Here is a 23,309-nt window from a genome sequence, read left to right on the forward strand (position 1 = left end):
CAACAACAACAACAACAACAACAACAACAACAACAACAACAACAACAACAACAATAATAATAATTAAACTTTTACTTATAGTAAATGTAATATAACCTTTTAAGTAAAATTACAGCCTGTGGTTAAATTATAGGGGGACATGGGAGTAGATATTTGTATGTAGGATGTACATCCATATGCAACGTTACTAAGAGTAAACAAAATTAAGAGTAAGATTATACATTTTAGCTGATAAAATATTAAAACTATTTTCTTTCTTAAAATTCTGTCTATAATACACATATAACAATGATGCAGAACTAAAAAAAATGTTTAATTGTGTTTTTTTGTTGCTTTGTTTTGTCAAAGCCACAGGGAGCCACTGGAGATTAGTAAAAGATATGTGTGTCACTCCAAAGCTGAAGGTTTTCAATCACTGGTCCAGGCCAAGAGGGCAGTCCTAAAGTCTCACATAATGATCCCGACAGCATAACTAAACCCTCTGTAGGGGTCAAGCATTTTAACCCATCTGTATTTTAGTACATTAACTTTATCTCAGGCCAAAAGAAATTTGTCTTTTGTCACACTAATTCTGAGATCATGTAGAGACTATATAACACATTTGATGTTTATTATGTTAGTTTAACATGAGGCTGAATGTCATTACTTTTGCATGTGTTTAGCCAAAGTACAATAAAAACATGTCAATGCTGCTGCTGCTGATCATTTTGGTTATTGGTATGTTTTTGTAAATTAAAAAAAACAAAAACAAAAACACTTAGACACATAAACAAAGATTAAAAATGTATTATTATTTAAAAGCACTGCAAAATTAAAAAGAATATATTCAAATATTTGAATTTAACAAAGAAAGTAAGTAAGAAAAGAAGAAAGCTTAAAAACATTACCTACAAAAATATTGGTTATTAAGAGAAAAGCAAATGAATGGTTGAATGTAGGGATGGGTGATACGCACAAAGTGAAAGCTTTAGTAGGTTTACAGTAAATAAAGTCCAGACTTGCCTCATAGTTTGTGTTTTTTCTTGTCTTCCTGCATTCTCCATTTTCTCTCCTCTTTCTCCTCACTCACAGCCAGTCACAGCAGATGACAGCGTCTGCCCGAGCCATCTGATAGAAGTTCCTTCCTGTTAAAATGGAGTTTCTCCTTCCCACCTTCACCTAATGGTTGTTCCATCTTATACTATAGGTTCTTTTTCTGTAATAAAACTGAATACTACTCAGGGCACAAACGTCTATTCACTGAGATGGATAATGATTATCTTCTTTTTAACATTGTCAGTGGTAGTATTTGGGTATGCAAGTCTAAAGAGGAATCATGAATGGCACACTCAAAATTAAACGTGTTGTTAAGAGTGTTCCATATTTTCAAATGTATTCTCGAGAACTGTCTACTACTTAGTCTTACACCTAACTAGTCATGAAAGATTACATACTGGACATAGCTTTTAAAATTACAAAGCTTAATTTTTCTATTTATAGACTGTGCACCTGCTACATTTGTATCTAATTTAAAGTCGAAACTATTGCCCATTTTCAAACATGTCTTATTCTTTTTTTTACCGCCAAACTTTTTGTAATATGCCATCCTAGCAAGAACAACAGGTCTACATAAGAGATCAGATAATAACTTCTCCAAAATCCTGGCTATGTCTCTGCTGATCTTATTTTAACTATCAGGTCACTGTGTTGTAGGTGCACACAAGAAGCTATTTTCACACAAACAGGGATATCAGTGACTGGCAGAGGACAATGTTAAAAGTGTCTCCATGATAAATTCTTGTCCAACGTCTAATGTAAAGGTCACACACATAAGTAGTGGAATCCAAAGTGTCATACTGTCACACTGATATAATTTTCATGTAATGCAAGACTATGCCAAGATGTGCAGTAGCTCATCAAGACTGTACTAACCTGAAGTTTAAATCTACCATATTCACTCGGTATTCAGTCATGATTACAAAATAATTCTTTTTACTTGCAAAAAATATGATAAACCATGTTGTAAGAAATATTATCTTCATAACAATGCTGGCTAACCCATACCACCGGCTTTCCCCTCATTTATTTATTTTAAGCCCAAATCATTGGTGCCGAACACACAAATGAACCCCTCTCTCTGCTCTCGCTGGCAGACCTCTTGGTGTCTCTCTCGGGGATCCCAGATCGTCCCTGAACCCCACCTTGGGTACCTCAGCACCCGCGAACGCTTATGGGCGTGTGCAGATGGCGTGCAGCGGCACTTGTGCGCATGTTTCATGTCTGGATGGTGTAACGGCGCAGGTCTTCATTGCATGGGTTGATGTCCAGCTGAAAGACGCTGCAAAATAAGAAGGAATCGCGCAATAGATCGGAGACTCCGACAAATCAGGTGGCATCATGGGCAAAGTGCAGGGTGGGATGAAATGTGTGAAATATCTGCTTTTCGCTTTCAACATCATCTTCTGGGTAAGTCCGCCTCGGCAGCGGTTTGCTAAGAATTAACGTTGTTTCTCTCTGGAAAAAGCCGGATCACCGTTTGTGTTGTTTTTTATGGTTATTTATTTGTTTTGTTGTTTTCTTTTTAGGAAGTGAAATTGATTCGGTTTATTTTTAAGCGACTGTGGAGTTTCGTTGCCTTGTGAAAAACCTGTTTGTTCCTAGCCTTGTTTACACGTTCAATGTACTGAAGGCTCAAAGTCCGTCTATTGATATTATTTGGTATGGCTTTTAAATACAGCAGCCTTTGTTATTCCGTACAGAGTTAGGAGTGTTGTCTGGCAGACCGCGTCAATGCACCTGCTCCGTTCACACCGTCTCCCTCTGACTCCACACTGTTTCCCAAAATTCTCAAACCAAACCTCAGTTATATAACCCAGAGTCTTCTTTTCATCCGCGTTCATTAGTGGCTGCTGCTTTAGAGTTGGTCATGATTTATTGTTGCACCAAGTACATGCTGCAACAAATACATCAGAGCTACTTTTCCAACACAGATCGCAGTTCATGATTTGACGTTGAGGTGTGACTTTCCTGCTGCAGGCGTGTGAAGGGTGCTTTTTTTTTTTTTTTACATGCAGGGTTAATCTATTTGGGGAACATCATGAAAGGTTTTTGTTTTGGTCTGCAGTGCTGCTCAGATAAGATTCCCCGTGACTCAGATTCACTTTCGATTATATGCCAATGACTTCTCATATGACATAAGTTTTTTTTCTTGGTGTTTAGAAGGCTAAATGTGTCAGAGAAGTACTTTTAAGCTTCTAATATTTTGTCAGTTTGCATGTAGACTGTAGTATGCAACCTGAAACATTGGATCAAGATTCATTCTTTTTGTATTCTTTTATTTTAATTATTCTGTGTGAATCAAAGAATATAAGTATTCCAATAAGGTTTTAAGTTTGCCTTTTTTGTTTTCTGTTCTGTTCACCCCACAAATGTATCTCATAAACTTATCAACCCTGAGTTTGGGAACATCAAGGAAAACTCCTGCCCCTACTTGAGGCTGCAAGAAACCCCCCCCTTGTTTAACTATTATCATTTTCAATCAGTGATGTGTTTAGATAAATAGATACATTTATTAGGTCATTAACAAAGAGCCTGTTTGGGTTTACTCTTCTTTGGTTTTCATTATTCTCTCTTGCAAAAGATACTCAATATTTTACTGTTAAATGATACAGTGTGAGTTTAACCGGCTGCATTGACTCATTTGTGCTCTGTAAGACGATCACTTGTGTCATCCAAAGTGACAGCAGCCTCTTTGTTCGGCAGTTTTGGGACTGAAAGCAGAGCTGTTGTGGTTGTAGCCAAAAGGGGCGTACAGTACGCTGTCATTTTGGGGTGCAGAGCCAACAAGCAGCCAATGCCAGTGTGAGTTACATCACCCAGGCACTGTGAGGCTGGCACAGCCTGTGGCTGAAATGCACCATGGGAGATGGACTGCTGATTCTGATGCTAATTCTTGTGTTCAAATGTGGTACTTTGATGGGCCATGAGGATGCATGGGCTGTTGTTGCAGCGTGGCCTTATTTTCAATCATTTTATTGTCAGAGTACCTCACTAACAGAAGACACTTCCACTCTTTAGTTTGGGTGAATCTGAAGAGCAAGTCAGGAAAAGGATCTGAGAGTGTTACTGAAGATGTGCTGCTTGTTCATAGAACTGTGGGATTCCATGCTTTTACAAAATTTTGAAGCTGATTTTTTTTTCATCTGCATATTACATGTGACACTTGTCCTGCAAGAACATATAAGGAACATGGTTAGGATTAATATATAACTATGACATAGACAATATCTTTTACCCTTAATCCACATTTGTCCTTTATTCTTTCTGGCTTTGTTTTTGGATGTTTAAATTAAATAATGTTATGTAGGAGGTCAAAAGGATTCATTTTCTCAGAGTAAAACCTGGTTTCAATCAAATGTGTTATGGTAAGTCAAGCTCTCCTGGAGAGGAAAGATGCTACTCAGCATAGATACTTTTTTTGTCCCGTCCCCCCAGTTGGTTTTCTTTGAAAAGTCCTCAGTGTCATGAGAGGTAAAGCATCAACATTCTGAAAGTTTTTAAATAGAAGGAGGGGGGAAAAAAGCCTGTGAGTATCATTAGCCACTTTAGCATCACCTGCAGAATCGTAACGACCTTATGATAAATAAAGACTAAAAGAAAACATGAAAGTGCTCACTGTTTAACTGTGACATTATTTCTGCACAAACAGAAGAACTTACCAGTCATGGAATTCAGCAAAACTATAAAGTCACAAATAATTTTGATTTTATAATTTATCAATCCCCAGGTGTCTGGATTGTTGGTGCTGGCGGTGGGACTGTGGCTTAGGTTTGACCCAAACACAGTGGACCTCCTGACAGGCGATGGCGCCCCCTACACCTTCTTCATAGGTATGTCAGAGATTCTATAGCCTCATACATATGCCTGTCTCATCCTCTGCAGAATAAAACATATATGTGGATGTGGATAAAAAAAAAAAAAAAAAAATCCAAAATGGATCCAATTTCTTCTCAGCAGTTCACCATATTGATGGATGTTGATTACACCATCTTGATTACATGGACCCCCTTGAAAATGAGATGAAACATCCCTACATGTTTATCCACATTAAATAAACGTTCAATGTGTATCATTTTAAAGGTGCCCTAAAAAATCACACATACGGAGAAGTAAATACACGTGTGCACATGCGGATGAGACCGAATGTCTGGTACTGTTATCCCTTACAAGTATGAAGAACCCTTCAAGTACTGCTTGACATTTAACAGCCACATTTTATCTTCAGCGCATCGAGATGTTTTACTTCTTTGCACAAACTACAACGAAAGTTTGTTTAATAAAAGATGTTAGTTAAAACATGTCCACAGTTACTTGGCCTGTTTAATGGAATTTGTCATTTGAAGCCCTCAATTCTTCACTTTCACTTTGAAAGTGGCTAAAGTATGTGCACAGAGGAAGTGAAATGTGATAAACTGATTGAAACTTTTCATTAGTGGCAATTCTCCTCGTGGGATACGAAGAAATTCAAATCTTGCATAAATGCTTATTTGGTTTTGATTCGACTGAAATAACATAAAAAACGACCAGTCAGAAAAATGTCCAAACGATGCACGAGAGCCTTTAGCTGATTAATGAACAGCTCTGTCTGTTTGCTGAAATATATTAAGAGTGTCTTTGCAAAGCTCACACAGTAGATTATTAAAACATAAAGTAGACAAGACAAACAGCTAGTGTTCAGCACTCCATACAATAGGCCTTCTCTCTGACAGTGTGTGGGATCTGATGATTAGAATGAAGCCTATTCTTGTTACTCCCGTTTAAGCCATGACCTAAAATGGTGACTTCACTTCATCAGCTCTCTGCTCTGCCTTCGTGGAACTGGCTGCCTCTCTCAGGACATGAGTAGCAGGTTGGGTGGGGCGATAGGGTGAGTGATAGAAGACTATATCCTGCTTGCAAACCTTGTAAAAAATGAAATTAGAGCAAAGAAGAGGGGAGGGGGAAGCAGCACAGGGCAACCAAAGGCTTATGTTTTCGATCATAATTATGATCATATTGCCAAGATTACAACCTAAACCATTTCAAGATACAGTAGAAAATAAAAAGTACCATGTTACTTAAGTCATCTGTTGATGCAGTGTACTCCAGATGAGGTAACTTTTCTCCAGCTTGGTTTTATTTGATATGCAAATATCCTGGAATTTCTCTGTTACTGTGTTACATCTTCATGAGTCATTTTAATCAAATTCTCTGTCCCACTGTTCTTTACCGTCCCCTCCTCACTTTCCCATTTGCAGTGATTATATTTCTCACTTTAGGTTTAGCCAATCAAATGCAATGTGAATTAGATTTTCTTGATTAAAGAACATTTGGAGTGCAGTTAAAACCGGAGCATATGTTGGTCTGATCAATATTTTGGAGGTAAAATAGCTGATTAAAAAACTGGCAGAAACCCTGGAAGGCTTCAGAAGGGAAGGAGAGAGCTAGACAGAGAGTTTGTTATTGCCACCTCTAAAACGAGATGCTGTGACTAATTTGTAACTGTGTGGAAAAAAATCTCAGAGGGTGGGTGTGATCTGGAAATCTTGTTTTTCTGGCTACTGTACGAGACAAACGTGCTTCACAAACTGGGTAGAGGAGTATGCTGATGGCAGGTCTAGTTGTCAGCCAGTTATGAGCCAATTGTATGCCTGATATCAGTTGTCACTGTATCATCAGTAGGGATCCTCTAATACTAGTGGGCTCACAAACCCAAAACTCATGTCTCCATCATATAAATCTGCTACTTCTCCTGCCTTCTAATGCAGATGTTTGTGGCTGTGTTAAGATGGCGCCAAGATAGTTTGTTGGTAGTCCACATAAACCAGCAATGTGGGCTGCACTCTGTAGTGTTTTCCCTTAAGCTTAGTCTCTGTTCTAGAAAAAACTGAGGTTATAGCATACAAGGAATTTATTTGTAGTGAAGTCAAGCAGAAAGCTGACCAAGCCACAGTCTGAATTACTTGTGTGTGGGTTTTGGGGTTTGTTTGTTTTTTAGTGTGTTTTCTTATTTGCGGTGAATTCCACAGTTTCCTTTAGTCGCATCAAACTAACTATTGTCTTTCGGAAAAATACATGCAAGTGCACCTCCATAGCCTCTGCATGGGCTGAATTCCCACAATTGGTTTTTCTGCAAATGGACAACACAAGCCCATAAATCCGGCATTTAACTGGAAACACTTGGGTTCTGCAGAGGATCACTTTGTGCCTTTGCAGCCAAACGTTATAAGCTTCCTGGGCAAAACAACTGACTGTTGCTCCCACTTCTAGCAATGAGACTAAACAGAGTGATACCATAATAAGGCAAAGTGGCAGCATTCTCTCTGAGGGTTTCATTTTCCATTCTATCACCTTTGTTACTCTCTAGTGTGTAAACAGCCATTACATGTGTATATAAGATCGAGATGGAGCTAAACTGAGAGATGTTACAGATGTTTATACTCAATAATTTGTATTTCTAAAAGATACGTGAAGCAGGAAGTGCACTTGGCAGGTGTCTGGTAGATGGTAGATACCTCTGGATTTAATGAGTAAAGAGCAAAGAGCAGATATTAAAGTCAGTGTATAAGTGTTGGGGAAAAAAATGAGCAGCTGAGATCACTTCTGTGTAGACAATTGTATATAAATTGAAAGCTTCCATGGTCCATTATATTTTCCATTGCTTACCCAGACAACTTTCTTTGAAGCTCTGTATCCCTCTAGATCCCTTCAGCTCAGCAGTGTAATCGCCTCGTCTTTACCTTCCCTTTTGTCGCACAGCAAGAAAACAACAGCTTGCATTTGCCCCATGTGGATTAATTAAATTGCTGCAGTGGTTGCTCCCTGTGTCACCGATTAGGCCCTTAGCATGGACCTAAGGGACCTGCGTGGTGTATAGTTACAGTGTGAGGGGGCTCAGTTGCAAGGACTAGGAGCAGGGGAGTAGACCGAGAGGGTGACGTCACTCAAGCTTGAGGAGAGCATAGATGGCGGCAGACGCAGTTGAAATCTGCAGCAATCAAGCCCTCTGAAAATTAGATTTTGGAGGACAGATGGCATCTGTGTGCTTCTTCACCCTGCAGGAGCATGAATGGACAAGGTCTAAGTAACTGGAAACCCTACTAATGCATCAAAAGAGTCAATTAGAAGCATTGTTTCTCAGTGGGCTCTCTAGGCCTATTAGTTTTCTTTCAAATTTGATTATGATTTTGAACAGACTCTGCCTATGCCTTAGACAGCTACTCTATATACAGACAGGACTTCAAGCTATTTCTGTAGCTGCCCAGAGCAGGAAAGAGTCCAGAACTGTGTTTTGTTCAACCCACCTTTTCTCAAGTGATCAGAGATGCTATAATGTAACGTTAAGAACAAAAAAGAGATTCTATGTTTCAGATCATGAAAAACTTAAAATTCATTGTTTAAAGTAGCCTAATAAATAGACTGAATTGTGTGAGTCTATTCAGAGATGTTCTGCTACCGAAGACGCTTCCACCTACAAACACAACACAAACAATCCTTTTATAAATTCTGCTTCAGCAAAGGCAACCATTGCATCACGCTGCCACCCTCAGTGGAAACTATAAACTGCAGTCATGTGATACTGAGAACACCATGATCAGATTCTTCTCATATGTCTTTCACAATCTTCTTGTTCATAAAACACAAAACATTAATTTTCCTTTTTTTTTTTTTCATTTTAAATGCACTGATCTATCGTCTGGTCTCTCTCCTCAGCCGTGTACATCCTTCTTGGTGCCGGTGCGTTGATGATGGTCGTGGGGTTCTTAGGGTGTTTTGGGGCCATTCGTGAGTCTCAGTGTCTTCTTGCATTGGTGGGTTCAAAGTGTCACCTCTCATTGCATTTGTATTATTTTTAGATTTGTTTCCATGAGGCTTAAATTGATAGTACCGTTAAATTGGTACTAACACTGAAATAGCTTGATGTGTATGCTTCTGATGAGTGATCACAAAGATGGCTGTCTAATAAAAAATGAATAACAGACAAATATTAACTTTAGTTTAGTGTAATCTTTTTTTTTTTAACAACAAGGCCCTTGTTTTCTCCATTTGTATAAAAGAGCAGAATTATACATTTCTTTCTAAGGGATTTCAGAAGAAATCACCAGGAACAGCCCCCAAAATTGTTTGGCCAACTGTTGTTCCCCAATAAATGAATCAATCACTGATTAGTTTTTGTGTTGCGTGTGTGGATGACTCCCACTAGAGGACGATAATAGTCCTTGTTTCTGTTCTGCAGTTCTTTGCTTGCCTTGTGATAATCTTTGGAGCAGAAGTCACTGCTGGTGTGTTTGGATTCTTAAACAAGGAACAGGTGGAGTTATTTGATGATTAAATACAAAATAACAAAAAATATTCTCCGTCTTTTTTTAAATCCCATAACTAACCTTTTTTTCTTCTTCTTTTAATAACAGATTTCTGAAGAAGTCCAAAAGTTTTACAGTAGCTCCACCCTCGACTCTAGTCCAAATGGAACTGCAATAGTAACGACTTATCATAAAGCTGTGAGTAAAACTTCGCCGTCATGTTCAGGGTTGCAGTCAATACCATTAAAATCATGTTGTGTTTTGTTTTTTTTACTTCTTTTTATATTTGCAGCTGAACTGTTGTGGAGTTTCCACGTTGGAGCCAAACGGTGAGGTGTGTGCAGACTTCCCAGAAGACGTCAAGGTAAACCCCTCTGCCTGCAGGGACACTTCATGGTCACATGAGGGCAGTAAAACACCATTTTAAAATGAAGCACTATTTGCTGTGATGAACCTACTTTGCTGTGTGCAGAATGATCAATATGAATGTTTCTTGCTATTTTTGCTTGATATTAGGACTGCCTGACTGCAATAACAGACTTCTTCGATGAAAAGCTGTATATCATTGGATACATAGGGATTGGTATTGCAGGAGTCATGGTGAGAAAAGTTTGAGTTTTTTAATTAATTGTGACCGATATTCCTCAGGTAACCACAATATGTGTCTGTGATTTCAGATTATAGGAATGATCTTCAGTATGGTCCTGTGTTGTGCCATCAGAAACAGCAGGGAGGTTATATAATTGGTGAGCTGACCGCCCCCCCCCCCAACCGTCGCCAGATCATATGGTTACACAGCCCTTCATAATCAACTTGTGTGCATGAGAAGGGAAACACCAAAGTTACATTTCACAGTCACTTCTCTTAGTCCAAACAAGTGCGGTGGGGGAGGGCCTCCGAGTATCACAAAGAGAGAACAACAAATCTCAATGCTCCCACTTATCCACGGACCACATTCAACACGATACGCTGGATCGTTAACGTCACACCTTCTTCTTGAGTCCACCAGCACTGAAATTCACTTCCCTCTTCTTTTCCATAACACACGCTTTGCTTTTAGCTCGACTCTGTGACATTCCTCACTTTTAACATGTCTTTGTTAGACTGCCGGTGCTCCGCAAAGGCCAAAGTGCTGCAGTTGTAGATGCAACACAGCACACAAAGCCTTCTTTGACACAGGAATGTTGTGACTGGGGAGTATTGCTGTAAATATGGATCCTTATTTTCACTTTGTGTGCTTTAGCGTTTTGAGGACTAGCCTACCTTTGCAGAGTAAATTTGCAGAGTAAAATTCCGTCATGTGCCTATTTATTTAGTTACGATCAAGCCTCCTACTACTGGACTGTTTGCCTATATCTTTTGATTTGAATATGTACACTGCACCAGTGCTTGCTTCCTGTCACCACTTTCAAGTATTTCTACCGTAAAGCACAATAGCTGAAGTGTAGACATGATTTGAAGCCAAAGGGTTAGGATGGTCTTATGATAAACTGCGGCGTTGTAAATCTCCAAATTCATCTGACAGCTAAATAATGCTTTGTGCTGAACCTCTTCTGGAGCATGTTTGGGATGTAACAGTGAGCTAGTTTGCATTTTGTGTGAATTATTGTGGATGTAAATTTTGTTGGTGTGCCAATAAGATGTGAATTATAGAATAATATAGTTTGTCATACTGTTAACCGTAATAAAAACATTGGGTGCTTTTATTTAGATGTTTTCAGCTTCTGTCCTCGGAGATGAATCACATGTGCGCTTCTTGTAAAGTGGAACAAGCTGAGCAGAACTTCATTGTAATATGTGGTTAGTGAAGTTCCTGAACATGTCAGCAATGTTCTGCTTAGGTCCACGGATGACAAATTTCAGTCACATACAAGGCAAGAGTTAAAGGATATTGACTAATAATACTATTTACTGAATATACTAGTGATGGCAGTATATTCTGTAAATCAAGTTTATAGAAAATATCAAGTGTCATATGATTTGGACAAAATGTCTCTACACAAGGCCTGCTTAGTACTTGCTCATACAGAGAAGTGGGGAATTCTACCACACCAAGGCATGTTTTAAAATTTTCATAGACAATAATGAACCGACAAAGTGAAACATTACACTGACTTCAACTTTGCCAACTGAAACCGTCTTTTGCAAGATCTGCCGTTAGTTAGTGCGGACTAAATCATTTACCTCAGCATGTGAACTCGCTCAACCGTGACTTGATGCCCTCCTGGTAGTAAAGCTTCCTGAATGTGTGGACCAGATTCAGTCAGCCTTTTTAACAAAAATAACTGCAGCTGCATTGCATGAATGTACAAATGTGTAGAGAAGAAAATAGCGCTGTGTGCTGCAATATCTGGCTGTCGTTTGACTAAAAACAAGGGACTAGTTCTTCTCATTTTCAGGATCTGGGATTCCAGATATTGGATTTGTATAATACAACGTTTATGGTGAGCCGTGGTACACCCCCTCAGTTCATTCACTCTGAAACAAGTAAACTTTCTTCCGATTGGGTGTGTGCATGAGATAGCCTTACTAAGGAAATCAGTATTCACTGATGTCAGCAGGAGGCCAGAGTCGAACAAACTCTTCGTAACGAACATTTAGAAAAATTGAATGTAGTATGTTTACATTAATGAATATGTCATAAAGCAATAGTTCTTAACTACTGCAGTTATTCAGAATACCTTCATAGCCCTCAGTATTTAGTCAAACAGTACAGACTGGGTACTTCAAGTTTTTTATTAATATACACAAGTACAAAAAGCCATTACAATCATTGGTATGTAACAGTCTTTTTTCCTTTTAAAAATAAGCTCACAGTAACACTATAATAATGCTTATATTGTGTCAATTTTGCCTTGCAGAATCAAAAATACATTTCAAACTGCTTTGTTAAGGCATGAATCACAAAGGACCTTCTGGATAACACTTCAGATGAAATATAACAAGTGTGTGTACGTAGACAAACATAAAATGTGCATGATTGCATCTCAAGTTTATGACAGTTCACATAGCACTAACCAACTACTGCACTAATGTCAAGTGTAGGACACAGCTTATGGTTTGGTAAGCCGTATGGTCCCAATTTCATTAGGAAGGTTCATGATTAGTTAAAGTAAACATGTACACAAAGCAGTTCACAAAAAAAGCCTTTCCAGCAAGTTGTGTAAACTGGGCCCTGTGAACTTTCAGACTTTTGTTTCTAGATTAAGGCTCAGCAACATGAGACAGCAAAGGAGGAAAAAAAAACATAAATAAAGTACTACAAACTCTCATAACAAACTACTTTAAATAACGTCAAATACAAGTTTAAAAAAAAGAATAATAGAAAAGTCGTGATAAAGAAAGCTAGCTCCCTTCCCTCACAGAGGGAAACAAAACAACTGTTTAGGGTCAAGAGAGGCCCCAATGCAGTAAAGCTAACAGCTTCAAGCGCAAACACTGGCTTCAGCCTACTGAACAAGTAAGAAAAGGGTTTAAGTGCAACACCACGTTTTGACCGTAAAGATAGTGAAATCATAGGTCTTTCTGTCTACTTGTTTTTCTTGCTGTAAACTGAATACATGTAGCAGCTAGGTCTTCTACCAGGTCCCATGCATAGCTAGTCAGCAAGATGATATGGTCTCATGGTCCTAAGAGGCGCAGGGGTGAGTTGTCAAGGATGTATTCACCAGCACCAACAAAGTACATAACCTGTGCAATGCCAAACAGAGGTGCGATGACCAGAGCCCGGCAGCTGGCACCTTTCAGGAATGCTGAAGGCCCCTCCTTCTGCATTATTTTACTGTCAAAACAGAGGAACGAGTTTATTCATACACACAAAGGTAGGAAAAAAAAAAAAAAAAAAGGACATGCAATTTACGCAACTGTAAAAATGTTTCACTGTCATACCTTACACAATCCACCACTCCACTGTAAGTCTCCTCACTAGCCCCCTTGTTCAATGACTGCAGTCTGGTCTTCACCACTAGAAGGAGAGAGGGAGAGAGGGGGAGAGAGAGCATGGGGGGGGGGGGGATTGTTAAAATTCCAGTGTTGCTAAGAATATTCAACAGGAGACAACTGGGTGATCCAGCTGAGAGCGGAAAAAAAACCAAAAAAAAAACCAACAAACTCCTCACCATCACAGGGGTTAACAGCCACCGCAGCAGTGGATCCTGCAGCACAGCCTGAGAGGAAGGCCCAATAGAAGGGTGACGACGCCTCAGGACTTGGTTTGCCCAGGCGATTCAGATTAGCAAACAATGGGAAGTAAACAATAGAAAAGGGGACATCTCTGGAAGAAAGTAAACAAAATATTTTCAGACTAAAATCCTGGCAAAGTTCAACTGCCCTGTCAGGTTCACACACAGCTTCTCATCGTGACGGTAGAAGTGATTTACCTCATCAGTGTGGCCCCCAGACCTTTGTAGAGCCCCCGGATGCCCTGCGTCTGGAGGAGTTCTTTTGCAATCTGTGTAGCCGACACAGCTCTTGGTGCAGAAATGACCATGCCAGAATTGTAAGAGCGACTGAGCACTGCATTAGTGGCCACAAGCTTTGTGGGAGTCATCATGACTGGTTTCTGTTGTTGGACCGCTGTACAAAAAAACCCCCCAAAAACCACACACATAAGATATATAATTATAAATGAGGAACACAGCTATAAATGTAAATTACTGACACTGATGCATTTAAAAAGGGCTTTGCATGCTTCTTACCAAGTCTGCCTGCATCCTGTAGTTGTATCTTGAGCATTTCCATGGGGGTAGTAACAATGACCTGGCACATGCCTGCACCACAGCCTGCCAGCATCTCTTTGAACACTGTCAGCCCCTTTCTGTTAAGAGTGAGACATGTTTTAAGTAAACCACCTTTAAAAATAATAAATACATACTGCCCATTTCCAAGAAGATCCTCTCACAAAGTATGCTTACCCGTCTTTGGCAAGGTGGTGCCGGAAGAAGTCATTGGCAGCCAGCTTGATTGCCTTCTCAGGGGTAACCAAGGTCAGATTTACAGCAGCACCTGAGGGGGAAAAAAAAAAAATAGTTAGCACTGAAGACAGAATCCAGTTTTCCATTCAGCACATGTACAAAAACATACCCCGCCACTATCATTACAACATTAGAATGTAAAGAGTTAACTGTACAGTTAATTTACACACAGGCAAGACATATACTCAGCTTAATTGAGCTTAAGTAATAATTGTGAAGGGGGATTATGTCAATTAAAAAAAAAAACAAGAAAGAAGTAAACAAAATATCAGGAGGAAAATGAGAAACAAGCATAACAACACAACATAAGGAACAATAGGGCAATGAAGATCCAGAGGAAGATGCAAACACAAAATCTATGAAACAAACAGAATTAGGGTGTGACAATAAGCAACACTGTGTAGAGAAGACTTCAAGAAAGGAAATAGATCTTAGTGACAGGCTGCATGTCAGTGAGTAGGTTAGTGATGACAGGTAAAATAAAATAAAAAAACATTAGAGAAAGGACGGACTGAGTCCTTGACTATGCGTGTGAAGACTTTGAGCAAACTTAAATGTTCTGTGGGACTGAAGATGAAAAAAATAAATAAATCTTTAGTTCACCACAGATTTGTTTGCAAGCTCAACCAAAGTCTGCAAAGACACAATTCATAGTCCGGAAAACAACAATAATCCAAAAGTTGACAGGACAGCAAGAAGACAGCAAAGTAGTTACCGACAAGTCAAATTACAGAACAAATAGATGGCAAAACAAAAACTTGAGCCTAGAGTTTTAAATAGAGCAATATTGTAAGAACCATTTAATGATTTGCCTCCAGCGTGGCTGCGCCTTATCGGCTAGCCTTCAATATCCCAGGGGGACCCAAGTCTGTAATATGAAAAACACAGATGCAAACAAACATTCCTCACACAGACAGAGACCCAAACTAAAAAGGTCTCCAATTTCTTTACAGACTTAGTTTCCTTTTCTAAGTGATACACTAATAAAGAAAGTATATGCTCTCTGTTTTAACAAGTACAATATTACATACTATACTACAGTGAATGTAATACTTTGCATGAGACCAAATTTGACAACTTCTCCTTTACAACTGGACTAAGAGATATATAAAGCATCCAAACACAGCTAAAATGCAGTCTCTCAGTACTTGTTAAAACAACAAGTGTGACCAGTGGTAACCGTATCAATGTTAACCTCACAACAGAGAGCTTAACCTCTCCTATATTTAATCGTCTTGCAGAACTTCTACCTCTGCTATCCTACTGCTTCTTAATATTTAGATATGTACAAGCCTTACCTCTGTACATTCCAAAGTATCCCTCTGATCGAACTGTCTTGACAAGGCAGTCCATCCTACAGAAGAAAGCAAGGTAAATATTACCGGTGTGACAAAACACGCCAGTTCATTGAGGCAACAGGGGGTGGACTAAGGAAATTTAAGTGTTACAAGAGAACGCAGTTCAGTAAATTTCCACTCTATAAAGCCATGCAAAGTGAGTAAAATGACCTCACTGGAGAGGAATTTCTTAAAACCTACAGAGTCATTACAATTCAATGCACAGCTGTCATTGTGAGATCAGTATGAATAGCACTGACTTACACCAGGGAGTGGTAGGTATAATACCTAGGGGCTGTGTGTTGCTTAAGTCAACATTAAGCAGAAATACTCACATGCTTTTGTAGACCTGCTGACCACGTCTCTGATTCTGCAACCTGGTCTTTGCCAAGTCAATGGGGAAGACACAAGTAACCCCAACAATGCCAGCAATGCCGCCATTAATGAGTTTGGCTGGGAGGCTAAAGAGAGACAGCAAAATAAAAATAAATAAGTAAATAAAAAATGTCACAACTTTAATGATGCTGTGTTTATTCTTATAATTTTGAAAGACAGACTATGATTATAAACTGTTTAGAAGGCTAAAAGCTATACTCCAAAGATAATCAGTTTACAATTACATGAAACACAAAAGCAGAAACTCATGCTAAAATAAGTCACCAAGATTGTCTAATCATTATGAAATAATAAAAAACATTTGTACCACTACACCACACATACACAGAATAAAATAAAGCATGAAGCTTACCTGATCTGCTGCTGAGACATGACAAAGTGATAAAGCTTTGAAAGAGTGACAAAGGAAGATGTATGAAAAGGTAAAAGCAAAAATCAGGTGATGTAGGTTCAAGTGTTCTTCAGTGATGTGAATGAGCAGAGTCCTAGACAGAGAAAGCAAAGGGAGTTACTAAGTAGGTTTCCAAGTAGTCACAGACCTTACAGAGAAGCTTATTCCACCCACGAGGGACTTGAGGTTATCTATGTGCCGCACAGTCACAAGACCATGATGCAGCGGATGTGCTATACTTGCGCTATGAGTAGTGCAACCCGTGGGCGTGTTTAAGCTCACATACCGCACTCCATATATGGGCGTAACCATCTTTCATAAAGTTAAGATTCAAATCTGGCGGCTACTGCTGAATTTCTAAGTAACTCTTTCTGCAGGCCGAGGCATAAAATATAGATACTTTGTATTAATGTGAGTTACGGATAATATCGATGCAAATCAACGAGATGGCGTTTCCATGCAAATATATCCCTCTACCGAGCATTTTAATTGCATTAAAAAAATATAATAAAAAAAAAATGCACTGGCCAATGGAGCTTATACTATTTATAATACACGATTTGGGTAAAAAAAAAAATATTGACTACCGCATTGTTTTCAGTTCCACATAAAGAAAGTGGCTTTTGAAGGCTACTGTAACTGAGACGCTCATTCATTCATCAACATTATGAGAAATAACGAATAAACTGGAGACAAAGAGTCAAGCAGTGAATTTAAAACCATTTCTAAACTAACTGAATATAGATTATTACGGCTCAACTTACCAAATAAATGATCTCGCAGTAGTTCTTGTTTGATTGTTTCGAGCGAATAGTCAGTACTTGTGTCTCTTCCGCTAGTTGAAGCGCTAATATAGCGGAGGGTCAGAGTAGCTGGAATTTTCCACTGGCTTTTTTTAAGGGGGTGGCGCTTATCTGACTTAACTTGACTTAAAGCCAATCACAAGTTTCTATATTGTTACTTTATTTTGATTGGAAGGTAGATACATCAATCATTAGCTGATTCACCAATTACAGCTTTACACTGCTTAAACCTAAAAAGAAAGAAGCTATTTTTTTGTTAAGTTTAAACCTTCAGTTTTTCAGAAACAAAACCTCACTGTTAGATTAATTTGAAACTGGTCTTTGTTGGGAGAGATTACCCCATTCTTAGTAAAGAAGTCCTTCCCCATGTCTCAGAATAATCTCAAGTTAAAAGTGGATTAATCCTATTAAAATCGCCATGGCTTTGAGATTTGTGAAATGTGCTGTCCGACTGCTAATGGTGTTATTCGCTTCGATTCTACTCTATTCTAGCACCCAGGGGCAACTACGGTGCTTCTTTAAATGACTGAACTTGCTTTTATTTAATCACAATTAGCCACTGTTTTCTGCTGGGCAGATCAAGATGTTGAATACAAAACGCATCATTAGTTCAAAAAATATATGATGAATTGTTTATAAAAGCTCATGCACTGAAATATTTATAAATTCTGCTTTCTATTTTCTACTATTGCCTCTCACGGTCAGGATTTTCTCTTTACTTTCCTTCAGCAAGATAGCTGTGGGTGGGAAAATGTACCCTGTTCTCTTATCAGTCGTAGAATAGTTTGAACAGGCTGTGATGAGCAGGTCTGACTGTGTCCAGCTGGATGAATCAGATAGAGTGATAATTTGCTCACGAAGAAAAGGTATCTTCATCAATAAACCCATATTATAGTCATAAAGGTTTTTCTTTATGGTCAAATAAACGTGGCCTTAAAGTTTAAATGAGAGACACAAGACAGCATATCAAATTACTCAAAGGAATGTTTCCCGGTTTTAGTCACAGCAGTGCATTGTATAAGGCTTCAGGTTTTTACAATGTATTTTTTAACCACATAATTTGGAAAATTCCGGAGTGAAAGATCTAGAGGCTTTAAAGGTGTGGAGACATCCCCAAACCAGGAAGTCGATTACCTCTAACACCTACAGCCAAAAAAAAAAAAAAATAGTGGGAGGTGCATATACCTTGAATGTCATGTCAATTTTTGCAAGCGATTGTCTCTTTCATAACCACTATATAGTCATTTCTTCTATGCTCACTGTTCACTGTAATAACTTGTAACAACATGCCCTAGTGATGATCATCTAAATAAAAAATAGTTTTTCTGAGAACCTGTCATATAGAAAACCCAAAATCTTTTATACAGGCAACATGGTGTGAAACTATATTATAAGAAGAAAAGAAAAGCTTAGGGAATCACCAAAGTCAGGGGGATATGTAATATCTATAGCACGAATAAAGATATTTCACAAAATAAGTAAAAAGTCATTTTGGAACTAGAAGTAAATTTAGAATAGAAGAGCAAGTCAGTGGAAAAGGTCACTAGGACAAATCATAATACTTTCTTTCATCACGCTCAAAACAGTTGAATGAAAATAAAAAAGACGAGAAAAAGACAACATCACATAAACCTATTTCTGTACAAATGTGTTTTAAGAATTGGTCTGAACAGAGTGACTGATTCTACAAACTTTGCAAACTAATTTTATACTAAACTGAAGTGTTTGACAAGCAGACCAACCACCAATGACTTTTCCTGGACCCACTGGCGATTCCAGTGCTGCAAAAAGTTCTCACATTTTTATCTAGCTGAATAAACACAACACAAGCAAAACTTTATGGTTTGTCTGAATGAACGCGTAATCGGTATGTGCACAACATAGCTGGTTGCTTTGGAATGCTGACAGAGGCAAATTCCATGCTTTTATCCGTTAGGGTATTCAGGTTTTCAAAACTACACAACAAACTACACACCACTACAAACTTTCAGCCAAGCACATCAGACCATTGTGCCATACCAGACTGATTATTCTGGAGTCATGTCTGGTCAAATTTTAATACTAACAAAGATAACTCTATGTGATAAAAACATTTTACCTTCTCAACACATCAAAATTAGGAGGGGTGGGGAAAGCATATGTAGCACAATATTTTATATTTAGTGACAAAGTCAGGACACTGAAATGCCTCATCCCAAAATGGATAACACTGCGCCATTTTGTCAGTTGACTTTTTGCAAGGTTAAACAGAGTATCAGGTTGTGAGAAGCTGTACAAGCTCAAAGCCGACTAGTGGCTCAGAGCACCTGTGTCATTGTTGTGTAAACTTGTCCCACTTCCTTGTTTTCCCTTCATAGAGATAAGGTTTAAAACACCATAATCATGTCAACCATTAGTGTAGTTAAACTTCTTATAAGGGGTTATGTTGAGGAATAAAAGTGAGAAACAGCCTTTAAAGGTCTTTAAATCAGATGTTTTGTTGGCTTTTAGGTCACAGGACTTCTTTTGTAGCTCATGTTAGACTCACTTATCTTTAAAATGTTGTAAAGTGTTAAAATCCGTGAGGGCTGCAGAGCCAATAAAAAAACTTCCATCAGTGGAAAGACATTTTAAACAGAAGCTATCAGAAAAAAGAGAAAGCCTGTTATATATGTAAAGACTGAATATGATCATGAAAGAGAAATGTCAAAGAGCTCCACATGAAAGACTTATCATGCATTCTCACACTCTGAATTGCTGAGCTATAAATAAGCTGCAGCTGTCCCCCAAAATTCCTGCTGTGCACTGGAAAATACACATATAAACACTGCATCAAACTGATAGTTACAGTGGACAAAGTCACACATTAATTCTGGTTTTGTTGAGTCTTCTAGTTATATTGTTTCCAAAAAATCTAGTAATGTATTTAACAACCTCAAGGACAAGACATTTAACCATTGTCTCTATAAAATTTCAATAAAAACCAAATGCAAAAGTTTGAAAATCTTTTAAAGGTGACAATATTTTTGGTTTAATAATTAAAATGGTTTTAGTGGGTCAATGGTCCGGACTGCAGGCTTACCACATTAGCACTTCTTTCATTAAGCCGTTCTTTTGGAACATATGTAGACTCTGGTTTAGCTTTTTTGTTTTGTTTCGGCTTACACCGAAAAAGATTTTATGTTAGGACGGTGTTGCAAGACCTGTATGAGCGTTGAGTATTAATGGTGCCTGAACTGGATAAGCAGTTAAGAAAAAGAAAGATATACTGATGACTCACAGAGTAAGAACCCATCACCACTTTTACTTCTAGAATACTCTGAGTATCTGGGATGCATTTTTCATGCCCAATTGTGTCACAAATTAACTTCAACAGTTATTAGAAGTTTCCTAAAGTGATCACCATCAGCTTCCTTATTCCTTATGCTCGGGCGATCGTGGCTCAAGAGTTGGCAGTTCGTCTTGTAACCAGTTCGAGCACCGGCTCCAACAATCTCGGTCGTTGTGTCCTTGGGCAAGACACTTCACCCGTTGCCTACTGGTGGTGGTCAGAGGGCCCGGTGGTGCTACTGTCTGGCAGCCTCGCCTCTGTCAGTGCGCACCAGGGCAGCTGTGGCTACGATGTAGCTTGCCATCACCAGTGTGTGAATGGGTGGATGACTGAATGTAGTGTAAAGTGCTGTGGGATCCATAGGGACTAAGTAAAGCGCTACACAAATACAGGCCATTTACCATTTATGCTTTCTTTTGAATGTTTTCAGTTAAATAGGGGCTTTTAAATGATTTGTAAATCATCGCATTGTTTTTATTGACATTTTACACAATGTCATAGCTTTTTTGGAAACAGAGTTTTAGTTGTGTCAACAATTCGTGGCTTTCCAGAATGACTATCAAGGTAAATATAGTCAGTGATGTTGTGGAGTGTCATGATGACCTTGTAGTAAACAGAAAGCTATAATCTTGCACAGGATGTGATTAAGTCAAGTACTGCTTAGTCAGAGAGCTATTTAGAGACTTTAATTCAGTTGTACTCAAACTGTCCTTTTCCAAGCACAATAAGTCTGAGAGTCACGCTCACAAGAGAGTACAAATGGATATAATGATGCTGAAAACAGGAAAAATGCACTAGGATCAACCCTCATTGTAAAGTTAAAAGCAAACCTGCAGCACAGACATATTGTCTAACAAAGGCAGAATTTAAAAAGCTGGTACAATTGGGAAAGGTACAGACGGTACAGATCTGACAGTATATGATGACGCTTGTCTTTTCTCAGAATATTGATGTCATGTACTTCCACAACTAAAACAGAAATGATGGGAACAAGAACATGTGAGTCAAAAAGGGATAACATAGTTGCTGTGGCCAGGATATGGGTAGATACGCCTAACAGGCTTGGTACACTTTGTTCCATCCATGCTGGCTCTGTGTGCGCACTCATCAGTGTCAGTCCTGCATGCACTGCAGTGGCAGCTGAGAGCCACAGGGTAGGTGAAGACAGGGTTGGCTTCAATGGGACAGCCAGGCAGAATAGCAGTGTGGTATTCAACCTTATCATAGGTGCAGCCCCTCTGGACAAGGAAACGTGGGCCAAGAATATCCCTCATGTTGCTGTCCTGGTTATCACATATAAGCACAGAGATCAAACTAAAGGAATGACGATTACATAGAATCTACATAACATTGGGGAAAAAGTGCTGGAAATATTTTTTTATGTGACTATCTAGCTTAAAGTCTGATAACATTGGCTAAAAAGAAGTCTGTCTTGATATGTATTTATTTATTTATGTCGAATATTTGCAGTAGACAAATTATGAAGTGCCTTTTTTTGATATATATATATATATTTGCCAGCTTTTGTAAAATTTTCTTAGTAATTTACAACATTAAAACCGCAAAGGAAGTTGTAAGCTTTCGTTTCAGTGTAAAGCCCATCCAACATCTGAATAAAGTCTCCAAAGCATATATAAAACTATGTAAAAATATGCTAAAATAAAACTAAATAAAACTATGTAAAATATGCTAAAATGACATATATACATTTTAGATATCTCTTTCTAATATTTTGTTTCATATTTCTTGTCATATAATTTTGTTTAACATTTTTGATATGGAAAAACGATTATTTACTAAGCACTTCCAGGTTTCAATAAACAAAAACAACATGTAGACTTTTTTTCTTTTTCATTTTTTTTTAACATTAGACATACATACCCTTGAGTAGCAAAATCCCATGCAGATGGTTGTGTTTATTGCAACACAGAACTCACATTCTGGCTTTTCCACATACAGGGTGAAATCAGTGGGCAAACACATGGGAACAGCAGGGCTAAACAGCAGAAAAAAGAGCCAGCAGTTGAACACTGTAGCCTCCATGTTATGTGTCTCAGTCAATCTTAGTCTATTTTGGTCCTGTTTGGGAAGAAAAGGTAAAGAGACCAGTCAACAACATACAAGCGAGATCAGAGGTTTGGTTTCTTGAATATTATTTTCTTACCCTCTGTATGCATGAGTCACCTGCTTGATAGATGTGGGCACTTGCAGGCCTAATGATGCTCTGAGTCCAAACATCTCTGCTAAGCAGTATTTATACAAACATATCTTAATCTACCTTTACATAAACTGCATGTTATCTATCTGTGCCAAAAAACGATCTGTTGAATTTTCAGTCCATTATGTGGATTACATGAATAATGATTTCCTTGGTAAACAAAGTTCGTGCATTAGCCATGTGGCTCTGTGCAAAGTAGTCTAAGCTACTGTACACTAGATGTCACAAAACACACAAAAAGCTTATTTTCTGCTTTAAAGAATGCATTTTTTTATTAGAGGGCCATTCAAATTTTAACCCGAGATGTACTTTCTTTACCAAACAAGCCAATCTGTTACTCATTTATGTAAAAATTAACTTGAAAATTTCTTATAATGCAGAGTTGCACACCGGCAGTGTTAAAGTGACACCAAAGAACATGCAACAATGTGAGTCGCTCAAAACACTCAACAGTCACAGTCCAGAGATGACACTGGTACAACACAATCAAAAAGGGTTATACAACCCGATTTTGTATTACTAAAGCAAAAGTTACTGTAAAGATAGAGAGAATGAATTCCT

General features: G+C 38.4%; 3 protein-coding genes across 4 annotated transcripts; 1 reads left to right on the plus strand and 2 right to left on the minus strand.

Annotated features, from left to right (window-relative positions):
• The first annotated feature begins 2,193 nt into the window (after positions 1-2,193).
• tspan2a (tetraspanin 2a) lies at positions 2,194-11,026 on the plus strand. Its single transcript, XM_006782817.3, has 8 exons — positions 2,194-2,445; positions 4,766-4,868; positions 8,731-8,828; positions 9,254-9,328; positions 9,429-9,518; positions 9,613-9,684; positions 9,837-9,920; positions 9,998-11,026. The coding sequence occupies exons 1-8, from the start codon at positions 2,377-2,379 to the stop codon at positions 10,061-10,063; spliced, it is 657 nt and encodes a 218-aa protein (XP_006782880.2). The 5' UTR covers positions 2,194-2,376; the 3' UTR covers positions 10,064-11,026.
• Positions 11,027-12,042: 1,016 nt separating this feature from the next.
• On the minus strand, positions 12,043-17,300 carry slc25a55a (solute carrier family 25 member 55a). Of its 2 annotated transcripts, XM_006782818.3 has the most exons (10): positions 17,182-17,300; positions 16,379-16,511; positions 15,966-16,091; positions 15,592-15,647; positions 14,234-14,324; positions 14,018-14,136; positions 13,700-13,895; positions 13,439-13,593; positions 13,209-13,284; positions 12,043-13,101 (listed from the first exon to the last, which is right to left on the minus strand). In XM_006782818.3, the coding sequence occupies exons 2-10, from the start codon at positions 16,396-16,398 to the stop codon at positions 12,942-12,944; spliced, it is 999 nt and encodes a 332-aa protein (XP_006782881.2). In that variant the 5' UTR covers positions 16,399-16,511; positions 17,182-17,300; the 3' UTR covers positions 12,043-12,941. The 2 variants fall into 2 exon arrangements, with proteins under 2 accessions (XP_006782881.2, XP_006782882.2); XM_006782819.3 differs by lacking the exons at positions 16,379-16,511; positions 17,182-17,300 and having other exon boundaries at positions 14,234-15,161; positions 15,966-16,045.
• A 4,234-nt stretch (positions 17,301-21,534) lies between these two features.
• On the minus strand, positions 21,535-22,743 carry tshba (thyroid stimulating hormone subunit beta a). Its single transcript, XM_006782816.2, has 3 exons — positions 22,695-22,743; positions 22,412-22,609; positions 21,535-21,813 (listed from the first exon to the last, which is right to left on the minus strand). Exons 2-3 carry the CDS (start codon positions 22,571-22,573, stop codon positions 21,535-21,537), a joined length of 441 nt encoding a protein of 146 aa, XP_006782879.1. The 5' UTR covers positions 22,574-22,609; positions 22,695-22,743.
• Between the last annotated feature and the right edge of the window lie 566 nt (positions 22,744-23,309).

Source organism: Neolamprologus brichardi, chromosome 5, assembly GCF_056152115.1.
Source record: "Neolamprologus brichardi isolate AB-2024 chromosome 5, ASM5615211v1, whole genome shotgun sequence".
Taxonomy (NCBI): domain Eukaryota; kingdom Metazoa; phylum Chordata; class Actinopteri; order Cichliformes; family Cichlidae; genus Neolamprologus; species Neolamprologus brichardi.